The sequence below is a fragment of the Fusarium graminearum genome, chromosome 2 (assembly GCF_000240135.3).
Source record: "Fusarium graminearum PH-1 chromosome 2, whole genome shotgun sequence".
Taxonomy (NCBI): domain Eukaryota; kingdom Fungi; phylum Ascomycota; class Sordariomycetes; order Hypocreales; family Nectriaceae; genus Fusarium; species Fusarium graminearum.
In genome coordinates, this window is record NC_026475.1 from 1,062,939 (window position 1) to 1,075,602 (window position 12,664).

Genomic DNA, 12,664 nt, shown 5'->3' on the forward strand with positions numbered 1-12,664 from the left:
ATCTCGCTTTCCAAGCACATATAGCACATATAGCACATATTCATGACTGTTACTCTTTATAAACTCGGGGACCTCAGTTCCATGTGGAGGGTCCAATGATGGTTCCTTCAGGCACCGATTTTGAAATAGCATGTGTCTTCCAATCCATTGTCTCCATGGCACCATAATTTCCCCACCAGTTTGGAGGAGATGCACTCGTCAAGTACAGTGTGAAGAAGATTACCATGGTCGACATGATAAGACCGCAGTCCAGAGCCGCTGATGTGACGTAGTTGTACTGCAGCCACCAGCCAGTGTATCTCCTCTTGACAAAGCGGTTGAAGAAAGCACCGACAATACCCCAGCAGAGGTAGATGTAGACAGAGGCTGGAGGCAGCATACCAGCACCTCCATAAATTAGGGGGGTGCTGACGTATCGCCAGATCGAACGCGGCCACTTGCGAGCGAGAAGCCATGTGATGATGGGTGTGACAGCACCGACCAGCCAGAACCACTGGAGAGATGAATAAATAGCACCGTGACTAAAGATGCGAGATGGACCGATGGCTCCCCAGATGACAGAGGCTGTGTAAAAGACACGACCTCCGGGGCAGGTGTAGTTGTTGGGCTGGTCAATAGCGCAGACGTCAGGGATGTGACCGAGAGCCCAGTTCATCACACAAATCTGTACAATAGCAGACCAAATAGACGCGACGAGCTGCGAAGAAAACATAACCCGAGGAGGAACCTTCATGTAATGGCCAAGCTTGAGATCCTGGGCAAAGTAGAGTGCCTGGCCCATGCAGATATACCCGTAGTTCTTGAACATCATCATAGCCATGGGGCGACCAGGAACCATGTAGCCAATGATGAACTCTGTCAAAACGTTAAGGCCGAGCTGAATGTTGGTGATGGCCTGAACAACACCGATAGGGATCAGCCACAACACAGGGATGAGAAGGCAGATGAAGTAAGCCCAAACAGGGAAACCAGTTGGCCAGCCTGCAATGACACCAATCGAGATGGCGACCATGACGACGAATAGAGCTATTTACAGTCAGTATCAATCGGTATTGATCGAGTATCAAAATTTCCAACTTACCAGCATACCACCAATCCTCTGCATCTCGGTACTTCTTCATTAGACGCATGTGGACGTCATCCTCCTGGTTGCGGGCAAGCTTGAATTGTCTCCAAATCTCATGTCCATGGTAGAGCACAACGTGCACGACAACAGCTGTCACAGCTGCGAAGGACAATCCATATGAGAGAGCAAATTGTGTTGGCAAGAACAGCGGCGAGTACTCCTTGTATGCTGTCTCGTTGAAGTGGAAGTTGCTGTCAAGGATCCTTGAGACATTGTAGATGGCGCCTGTGTTGTCGTAGGATTCAGATGACTGGACGGGGAAGTAATCCGCATACCATGTACCTGTAAAGTGGATTCCCATTGATATGCAGATGAAGAAGACAATAATTCCCACAAGGACATTGGCAATGGCGTGGAATGGTGGGATCAAAGGAGACTGAAGGTAGCCACTGTACACGGTCCAGTCAAAAGATGTGGGCATCAAGCCATAACCAGTCATGCCACCGAAGAGCTTGTTTACGGTGACGTTGTGAGGCGCAATCCAACAAACCCAAGTGAAGTAAGACAGTCCCTTGAAGATCCAGCCGGGGAACCAGTACCAAACGAAACCTCCACATCCAACAATCAGGAACCATCTATAACGTCCCATTCTCCAACCGTTAGTTTTGGTGGGGTCGGAGCCAGAGTGGTCGTGAAGGGTGTAAAACAAGGCACAGTTGACTAAATCAGTAGGCCAAATCATGGCAGCAGGCCATACCAAGAAACGACGGGCAAGACCAGCCAATCCATAGCCAGTGCAAAGAGTGGTTATACCGAATAGGATCTGGAACGCCCAGCCAAATTCTTGACCGTAGAAAATCTGCTGGGCAAGAAGTACATCGGTTGCGTAAAGGACACCACCGCCATAGGCGGCCTTGATATAAAGTTAGTGGCTGTTGAGATATATATCAAGAAGTTGAGCTTACATTCGACATGGCGACAATCACCACGTGCTCCTTGTAATTGAATTTGCCAGGCTTCAGGTTGAATTTGAGGCCAAACAAGTTCCATTCACGATCGGGCATTATTAAATCCCAACCAAGACCTAGGGGGTAGGCGACAAGCTGGACAACATAGGTTGTGACCGTGACACTAGGGTTTCGCAACGAGAAGAGCATGTTAACACCAGAGCCGATGGTGCATAGAACCATGCCGATAACCCAGGCACGGATGGTGTTGGCGGGGACATCAACATCGTAGTTTCGGACAACAGATCGGACTTCAGGATAGGGACTGTTGTCTTCCATGAGCGCGTGCTCAATTTCGATTCCCTTCTCGGCATTTCCTGTCGCGATAGCGGCGTCCACATCGGTGAGGTCGTCGATGGGTAGGTTGGGGTCGAACTTGTGCGACTTTTCGAACTGCTGAAGGTTCTCGAGATAATCGCGACCGGAGGCGGAGACAGTCTCAAGAGGGCCGGGGATAGGAATAATATCCTCGGCCTCGTGGCGTTTGCGAAAGAGGGAGGGCGCCATGGTGATTGATAGATATCCTTTGCAGATAGCAACGGACAGCGAAAGCAAACCGACGGCAATGCGTGGGTTGAAACCCGCTATGGCAGCGACAACAACAGCCTTGGGCTTGATCTTTTGGTGTCGTGAAGTGATGTTGAAGCAGGCAAAAGAAGAAGCCGACAGCGGCTGCTGCTTTGCGGGTGTGGTTATACAGACTGAGACTGACTAGGACTGGGGGGATTCTCAGCCCCAAGAGACAAGGAGGGTCGCTCCCCGCGAAGAAAAGATTGGTACCCCATGTTGTGTTCTTGGGAACTCCCATCAGAACCCGGTACTAGACGACTTGGGTCGTAGTGTTGCTCTCAATGCATTGGCTATCACGGACAACGGCATGGTTCAATCTGGACCACCTTCTTGATTGGTGATAGAACAAGCTTAGACCATGTCAACTGCAGAGCTCTGACGGTCCTTCTGTGGCCTCTGAGCATTTCGATTTTTTGGACCTTTTGTTGGAAACACAACTGGAGTCTTTGTTCGCGTGTTTTGTTTGGTCAATTCTTCCAGTCGGCAGACTGGAGAGATTTTGAGTCTCCAACTGCTTCAATTTGAAGGGTAAGAAGCCACCAACCGTCTATCTCCTCATCTGGGCATATTGATGACAGCCCGGTATGCCCAGCATGCCCAGACTACGAGTCCAGCCCAGTCCAGTTACATCCCTCCGAGGTCACATCCAAACGTTGGCACGCCATTTGAGGGATCTTAATTCACCCAATTAACCCTGGTACAGATAGTGCTTCAAACCTTCAGAGAAAACGGCTTATCTCCAGCCCCTCTAGGATTAGCCTCGGCCCATAAGATAACCGTCGGGCAAGTGAGAATTCGCTTGCTGGTGCGTGTTAGTTTCAAAACACTCAACCCCAGCCTGGCACTTTTGTCTACATAAACGGCACGCCCGGCTGTAAATCATGCTGAAAGCGAGAAGCAAAAGCCAACTGTCGATTGCTGATTCTTGATCTATTCAGGGTCCAGCTAACAATCGGACTAATAACAGTGCTGAAAGCTTGCCTCCTTTCCAAAATCGGGCTTGGTATCACGAATCCAGCACGCTTCTAAAACACAGACTAGAGGTGGCTTGAGCTACCATAGGCAACTGATGTCTTCTCAGAGCCCGCGCACCGATAAACATTATCGTTTTTTCTGATGGAACAAGAAAGAGGACAAGAATGTCTTGGTTTTATCGTCCCACTTAATCAACATGGAAAACTCGTCCAGCTCAGCAAAAGGTCCTTCATTAAACAAGATGGTTCCATTCGTCCCCAACCAGCATTCATCACGTGGTGAACTTTTGTTCAGCTTGGCTCACATCGTAACCAAAAGGTGTTGGAACCTTTGAACAGCCCACTCATAGCCAGGAAATTTCTGCCAAAATGTCAAACACAATTTCGTAATTGTCAGCGGGCGATCGGTAAGTTTCGCAAGCGATGTTCAGTTTACCGTAGTCTCTCATAACTGCAATACTACAGTATTGAATAAATAACGGTCGTGACTTTAATCCGTGTAAACCTGTTCGGCAGGTTCCTGAACATAGGTAACTGGGCGATGGTGTGGTACGCCAGGTCCTTCGTGTAAGTGACACTCAGAGATAACGGCTCTTCAAAACAGTGGCTGTCTTGCCAGTACAATGTTTTATATGTGCCTATGTAGGGGAATACCTTACTTTAAGGCAGCTTTTTGACATCCGGCTATATTTTTTCGTTGTCACGAATGACTTAAAATCCCCCTACCACATATATTGACTCCTTCAAGAGTGACTAACTATGTGAATTGACCATGATGAATACAGCCAATATATCGCTGACAAGCTGTTACTCTCCATCAATAGTAACCCTCTAACTTTAAGTATTGTCAGAAGTCAAATGTCAGTACAGAATGTGAGGCTCTCACGATGACTGGATAAATACACACAATTTGTTCTTCAGGAACATGATAGCAACTTCACAGTAAGAGCAACCAGGCTGCACTACTCAGACACCCTTCGATGGCATTGATCATGTCAATATCTGTGGAATTTTGTTGATTGCAACGCGTTTAATTGATTCGCAAATATCAGTTTGTAAGCTGTAGCTAGTTCGATGAGAATGCGTGCCTACAAACATGTATCTTTTATGACATGTGTGGAGGTGACGCAACAAGTGTTGCCTGCCTAACATGACTAAACTAAAGAGCCTCCCTAGGTACTTACTCTGGATTGTTGCTTTTGACTCCAACCAACAAAGTTCTTGGGAATCAGTGAACATCAAGCGCGGGGTAAAGAAACATTCCACGCCTCTCACTACGGTTTGGAGATCATCAACCACCGTCATCATCATGTCGACTACGCCAGGAGTAACTTTCCGCAAGGATGGGACGAAAACATTCATCCCGCTCGAGAACAACCCAGAAGTGTTCACCAGACTCATTCACAACCTCGGCGTCTCGAAGAAGCTCGGTTTCTACGATGTATACAGCGTCGACGAGCCTGGGTTGCTGTCCATGATTCCTCGCCCCGTCCACGCCCTCATATTCATCACTCCTGCTCCTATGTGGGCTCACGTTCGAGAAAGTGATCCTGGTTCAAAGGAGTTGACGTACAACGGTTCTGGTCCAGATGAACCAGTCATGTGGTATAGACAGACCATCGGACACGCCTGCGGCCTCATCGCCCTCTTGCATAGTGTAAGTAACGGTACAGCCAAGGATTTCATCAGCCCAGACTCGCTCCTCGATAAGATCGTCAAGGAAACACAGGATCTCAAACCCCTTGCGCGTGCCAACTTCCTCTACAATTCGGTCGAACTGGAAAAGGCCCATATGGACGCAGCCGTAACGGGAGATTCCGCAGCGCCTACCAGCCAGGAACCTGTCGGGTATCATTTCATCAGCTTTGTCAAAGGTTCAGACGGTCATCTCTATGATCTAGAGGGGGGTTGGGGTGAACCAGTCGATTGTGGCATCTTGGACGAGGGAAATGACCTCCTCAGTGATCAGGCACTGGAGGCTACAGTCAAGAGATACACCAAAGTTGCCGACGGCAACCTAGAGTTCAGCATCATTGCTCTATCAACAGTCCCAGAGGAAGACTAGCTGGGACAGAGTAGCTGCAAGGCAAGAACTGAAGCTATAGGGGTACTCGTTTTCTTTCACAGTTACTCGCAATACGTGGCTCACATCCACGTCACTCAGCAAGAAGATCTCCCACTTAATACAACAACACACCAAGCTAGCATACAATTAAACCTCTCTCACAGCACAGTTCTATGGCCCAGTCTAGTGACCACCTAGTTTCTGGCGTGACACTGAGATAAGAACAGTTCCATATGTCCCATGCAAAAGGAACTCTCGAGTACATCCACAAATCACCCAAATGAACATCCGCCAATATGTGCTCGACGCCAGGATGCATCAACACACACTCCGACTTGTGACACGACTTTATTTATTGCAGTGCAGTAATGATTCAAACGGGTTCTTTCACTCTCCAGTGATTTTCTCCTGCATATATCACCGCAGGACTAAGCTGTGTTACATCAATTGCAGACTCAAAACGGTGTAGACTTGGTGCTCAGTCTATATCGGTAGTTATCGGGCTTGACCTATATTCATTGTTGTATAGTTCGTGTTATCTACTGGATGTCATGGGACCCATGGCAACTTGTAAATGCAGCTCAGGATCAAAGTCGACAGGTTTCCTTGCTGAACTCTTGTACCTTCAGAAGATACCCTATCCTAGACAGTCCTGGACATCTCCAGCCCCGATCAACCCGTTAGAAGTTAATTTTGCATTAGATTTCGGAACGCGGCAGTAGTCTGTTACATGCATTATCGGATATGCAGCTGACCGCTTGCCACGTTGTGAAGCATATGCACAAGCGGACCTCCAACTATTCAAACTTTGTACAACAGTCTAGTTCCGGTGCTCTCTACACGTATATTCCCACTGTTGTGTTGATGCTGTACTCTACATGTGCTGATAAAGCATCCCCTTCATTCCTTTATTCTCTTTGACTAACTAGGTTTGGGTCTTTGGTAACTACCCAACACAACTACATGACCTACACCATGAGCCGTTGCGTTTCGTCATAGGCGATAATCTATACTAAAGAATGCAAAATAGATTGAGTCTCTTAAAAGTCTCAATTTAAGTTTCTACGGTATGATGGTGAACACAGATAATAGTAAGCTTGTCTCTCTCAAATGCTTAGCAGAGACTTCTTGAGAGACACGGCTTAGACAAACTAGACATTGATAGTATGCCAAAAATGGCATTGTAAAATCGAGTCCTATGACCATACGTTCTTTTGTCTTGAATCTTGCTACATGACATCAGATAATTTCTAATGTCTCTGCTGACTGTCTCCTATCGTTATGCGTCTACCCTGTACAAAGCAAACACTTGTGTTTCCACGACTTTGGTGCAAAAACAATACAATTATTTCAACCGTAACTAATTATATGTATGGTTGAGAGAATGTCATTATCTCGGCACAGTGCTGAAGTTACGATACGGTAGCCAGTCGCAATGTGTTATTGAACATTAATCTTATGAAAAGCACCTACACGTGAGCAGATTGATAGTATGCGAAGTCATATCATGTTAACGTGTGTACTTCAGTGACATTGATTACCAAATGGGCCCCTCTCTCCTAATTCTACGATCCCTGGACATGTCGATCTCTACAAGTCTCATTAAACCACTTGCTCTGTCATGGTGTTCTAATTAGACATAAGAACATATCGCGGGTTAGTATCCCGTTGTCGCAGGGATACGTGGAAAACAACTAAGACATGCATGATCAGCGCCGGAGTATCCGTAGGTACTGATTTGGACTGGAGGTGGGTGATGAGGTACGAATTATGTACTCCGTACAGCCCGTTCATATCATGATGTGCTGACGCCCGACGGGCACATGCAATATTCTAGAACTCCCATGGAGAGACCCGCTTGGGTACCTGGATTGAAGATCCCCCTGTGATGTCAAATTTAGCACGCGCCCCATATTACTTAACTACTGGGTCCAGCGTAACGTGGTTCAGGCCACGGCCGTTTTTTGTTTTTATTTTCAGCTCAGACAGGATGATCATTGTCTTGAAGAGTCAAGCCCAATGCGGTTCAGCCTTGTGCACATGTATGGACGGAAGAGAGGATAAGAACGAATATAATTCTCGGAGATAAAGGCCCGCCAAAACCCATACTCGAATACCAGCCACTGCACCAAATGACCGAGCATGAAATAATCATCATTTTATTGCCGAGGACGAACATGGAAAATGTGAGTCGACGGATGGGATGATAACCAATAGCGTCGAGGGTATCTGTGTTTCCGACACCAAACGATTTAAGCGACGCCTAAGCGAGGATAAAGCGATGGGTGCGCATCTCTTGTAGATCATACTAAACAACGGTGACCCGTAGGTGGTTCAAGATCATGGCGGGAGTAGGGGAGATCTGGTAAGGCCCCTTTGCCAGATTCTCACCTGTTTATTGACTGGCATGTTCACATATTGATGGGCTGATCGTCAACGACTGCAGCTGCTCAAAGCTGAGCGCATGTGTGATTGGAGAGCTCTCGGAGACCCTTGGTCTGGGCGACAGAAAGTCCTGATATCTCAGCCTCACTTTATCTGTTCAGCCGTGAAGTGGACACAGCGGGAAGAAACAGGAAACAGACATGTCACGTAATGCGTCGAGCTTCAGGTAAATTTGTGATACATGAATGAGCAGCGGCAGATAAATAAGTGTGAGAAGGATTTGTGAACACCTAGGTAGACACAGACATAGACAGGCCCAAGCCTACCCGGTCTCCGGTGGAACCAGACCCGACCCGAAAGGATGGGTCCATCAACACAGGGAGACGAGGGTTTTTGATTCATTCCTTTCAAGGATTGAGAGTGACTGCCTAAAATACCAATACTTATGACAATGGCTACTCTGCCAAGTTTCGGTGTAGATGTGATATTGGTGATGCTGACCAGCTCATCACCGGTCGTTCATTTTCGCTGCACATATGGAGCAGTAGTGAAGCGTGCTACAGTGCATTGCAGTGCATTCTGCAGCCAGTCGATAGCTTCAATTATTACAGCAGGGCCGGCAGCCAGCAGCAGACAATAGAGCAAGGTCGGCAGATCGACGATGTGAAAGAGAGAAAGCAACGTGACTGGTCGGATCAGAGCGGATCAAGCAACGCCTAAGGACGGCTAGCTTGAACGGTCTATCCCGGGGCATGGAAGTATAGTTTTGCAGTGTAGCCTCATTGGGCTCAGCGTTGAGCCTCGCTCACTAAAATAGGAGTGGTTTCGTGGGCATCGCCCACGTTGGAAAAACGCCAATACTCGGTCCTTATCCCTGACCCTGGCTCTTTTAGCTGGCCAGAATCGAAACTCGTCCCATGTCCATTTCATCGTCCTGCCAAAATTGTCCAAAGAAGTTTGGATCTGTCTGGCCCTACGTCATTGACTGCGCCGTTGGACAGAAACTACTGCCGGACCATCCGGAAGACGAAAGCTCACCTTACAGCTATCATAATTAAACAGAATGCTCCTAAGTCAAGAGATTAGGACTCACTGCAAGGAAATAGGGGTTTGCAGGTAGGGCGAAGTGTGGGATGGAACATAAACAACAACAAAAAAGCTTGTTCTACTCCTTCTTTACCAGTAGGTACGCGTCCATACATATTTGGACCACACTGAAAGACGCGTACTCGTAACTAACTATCTATCTAGTAGTGGGTGGTGACGGAATGTGGGTTTATCCTGCAAGGTACAGCACGACAAGACAGGGGATATGTCCAGGATCCACGATCGATCTAGTCAGTAAGTACCTCAAAGGTACATGGTCAGTACATACTTTACTGTTGTCTCTTTAGTCTCTCATCAGGCTCTTCCGTATTCTATTCTGCTGCTCTGCTCTGAGTCGGAGAGATCGATTCAGTGACTTTGACAAATCCCACAAGCTCCATCAGTGACATTGTGAACTGTCAAGGAAGCTAATTAATCGAGTCTGCCAAGTAACTGACACACACTATCCAGTTTGGCGTTGGGGGAATACCAGTTTACCCCCCTGATAGCCCTGGCAATTGTGCCATGGCAGCGGAGCAAACGCGTATCAGGACCGGTGCTCCGTATGATGGGGATGAGATTTACTGCCAAAGCCCCATATATGCCTGGAGAAGAGAAAATTCGATGCTGTAATATCCGTAGCCCTTCATGCATGGCTATGCCTTTCGGGCGAGAATAGTGTCAAAGTCTGCAACTTTAATTATACTCAGGCCATATAGTATAGACGGGGATATTGATTCCGGTTTTTGAGTGTAACGATGGACGGAAGCTAGCAGCCTGAATCTTGATTTCCATCTATCCGTCGTAGAGATTGGATGCTATTATAGGTATCTACGGAGCAGCAGTAGCAGGAAAAGTAGATCATCCAGCTCCCTACCTTTGCAGTGTGTTGCGTTATGCGTGCTGGGTTGAGAAGCATTTTCAGATGGATAAAAAAAAGCCAACTACCTACCTATTTGCTGACAAGCTATCATCTTACTAGCCCAATCAAGAAATGGCCGTTGAAACGAAGCGGACAACAGTAAACTCAAATGCGAGGCTGTTGGGGTTCTAAAATAGAGCCCAAGAGACGGGAATGGACAGGGCGCGACGGCCCCCACCAGGCCAACTGATAGTCGGTAATTGTTTCAAAGTTTCAACACCAAATGAATGTTTTGCATACCGTCCTCTTCGACTCTGTATAGCTTCGACAAGTTGCGCTAGCGGTCAGGGCTGTGAAAGGCCGCTCGGTACTTGATGAAAGCCCTTTTCATGTGAAGAGGGTAGTAGATAAGAAACCACTTTGCCCGCACAACCCAAAGCAAGCGGAGGACGTTTAATCCCCGGTTGGTGGAGGGTGGGAATTATTCCGTTTACCCACTGATTATACTTGGCCAGTTGTTCTTCTTCTGTCTTGGGTTATCCGTCTGCGTTCTCCTCTTCGTGGCGCAGCATTGTGGGATGCCTGCGTGTGCTGTGCGATGCTCCACGGCGTTGAACTCTACACGAGGTTTTGGTCGCCGCTCTGCATCTTGGCCAGAGCGGATAAGTCAAGGATGTTATCTTTGGCATGTGCTCGCTTCGCTTTCTTGATAATAATGCGATGCTACTATAGGTGACTTGTGACGAATTTGGATACAGGCACCCATGTCGAAAACCGATTGAAATGTCGTCCAAACTGTGTGTACACACACATATGCAATCGCTATTAGTTGTATTATAGCAAAATCTCCGTTGTTGATGCATCCATGTCAGCAAGACAAAAGTAGTCGTAATAGCAGAGAATCCTATTCGAGATTAGGACAGGGACAGGACATTGTTGAGGAGTTTCAGAGGCTGGTTATCTGCATGTTGGTTAATTTTTCAACACAGAATCTTCGGATGGCGACATCACATCATTTTACCCGTTACATTGGCGTGTTGTACTGTAGTTTACTCCTCCAACAGCGCAGCCCTGTGCCGCATGTGGACGTGAGAACGGGATGTTGCTTGTGGGGATCACGATAGCAAATCTGGTCTCCCTTTGTGTGTGTGGATGGTGAGGGCCCTACGGCTCTGGACAGGCAGTCGAGAGGAGGCCGTTTGGGTTTGGGTTTGAGTTTGGGCTGAGCAATCGAGTCAGGGTGACATTGATTTACTGTTGGAAGCCTCTCGCTTCTGGGGTTTGCTTCGTATCCATTAGGTGGTAGAGTGTTCGTATGTACGGATAGACCGTGCCTCATTGATTCCCCTTGTTTCCTTCTCCCTTGACTGAACAGCAATTTCTCCTCTCCTCCCTCGCTCTTTTTTTTTGACTTTTTTTTTAAAAAAAAATAAAATTCTGTAGACTTCAATTTTGCTGCATCAACGACCGATCACTCGCAGCTTGACGTCCTTTTTCCTTCTTTGGATATTTCGGGCAGTGTGGTGGCGTCTGGGGAAGTAATCAATACCTACCTATCACAGTCACATGTGGAAAAGAAATCGAGAGCGGAGTCCGGACGAAACGCAAAAGACGAAGTGAACTCGACCGAAACGAAACCAAGGCGGACAGCGAAACAAAACGATCAAGCTGTTCGAAAATAAGAATAACGACAATAACGACAACCAAGATCAAGTCATCATTCTCAAACTTCGGGTCATTCTAGACGTTTGAAGCGATTGATTAATTAATCTCGAACCGTAATCGACAGACAGGCGCCTGTTTCGGACGAACGAAACAACTGCATACCAAGACAGCCTGACATTGACTTGTTTGAATATCGACAGATCCTTTCCTTCAAGCCTCAACAGCATTTCGGTCTGTATAATCTTTTATCAAGCTTAAGCTCGCGTACATTCTCTAGGTTGTGGGAACGAACACTTGACTCATTGGGTCCCTCACATCCGCCCGCTCCGCCCGCAGTTCGCACCAACCGATCCATCCTCGCCGGGGTATCTGTACAGTACAGTATTGGTACATACAGTACTAATCCATGCTACGGGGCTCCGTGGACTAACAGCAAGTCTCGAAACGAACATAGGCCTTCTGTGTCCCCGTCCTCGTCAGCATTCGTCACAGCTTTCACGCCACTGGTTTTTATCTTATTTTTTATTGTTGGGTGAAGAAACAATCCAATTGAAGGGGATCACTGAACTACTGCGAGAACAAGGAAAGCATCAATCAGAACTTGTAAGTTTGGTCAAATTTTTTTTATTAATTTTTTTTTACTATGGACTGTCCGAGGCTGGTAAGCGGTACAAGCTCGTATTAATTGAGTTTATGTAGCATGCAGACAGCATCTGCTGCTCATCATGACTTGAAAGTCTATCCATCATCCCATTCTCCATTCTCCATTCTCCATCCCTTCCTTCACGCAAGTCACAACCTAGCCCACCCCTCTATTAATTGCTCATCACCAATCCCTTGTCTCGTCTGTTGTTGGCATTTGTCTGGCCACAGCAGAATCAAATACGGGGTTTGCATTTCTTTGAGTGGCCTTGATTTTTGGGTTTTTCTTTTTCTTCTTCCCCTTCTTCACAAAATCACAACCACAATCGTATACATCCTTCC

The 12,664-nt window shown here is 47.2% G+C and overlaps 2 protein-coding genes across 2 annotated transcripts; one reads left to right on the forward strand and one right to left on the reverse strand.

Moving 5' to 3' along the window:
- Positions 1–73: 73 nt before the first annotated feature.
- Positions 74–2,580, reverse strand: FGSG_08669 (uncharacterized protein; the record flags this gene model as incomplete). The annotated part of the gene is made up of 3 exons (XM_011321770.1): positions 74–1,026; positions 1,082–1,979; positions 2,032–2,580. 3 exons carry the CDS (start codon positions 2,578–2,580, stop codon positions 74–76), a joined length of 2,400 nt encoding a protein of 799 aa, XP_011320072.1.
- A 2,346-nt stretch (positions 2,581–4,926) lies between these two features.
- On the forward strand, positions 4,927–5,700 carry FGSG_08668 (uncharacterized protein; the record flags this gene model as incomplete). The annotated part of the gene is made up of 1 exon (XM_011321771.1): positions 4,927–5,700. The coding sequence occupies one exon, from the start codon at positions 4,927–4,929 to the stop codon at positions 5,680–5,682; it is 756 nt and encodes a 251-aa protein (XP_011320073.1). The 3' UTR covers positions 5,683–5,700.
- Between the last annotated feature and the right edge of the window lie 6,964 nt (positions 5,701–12,664).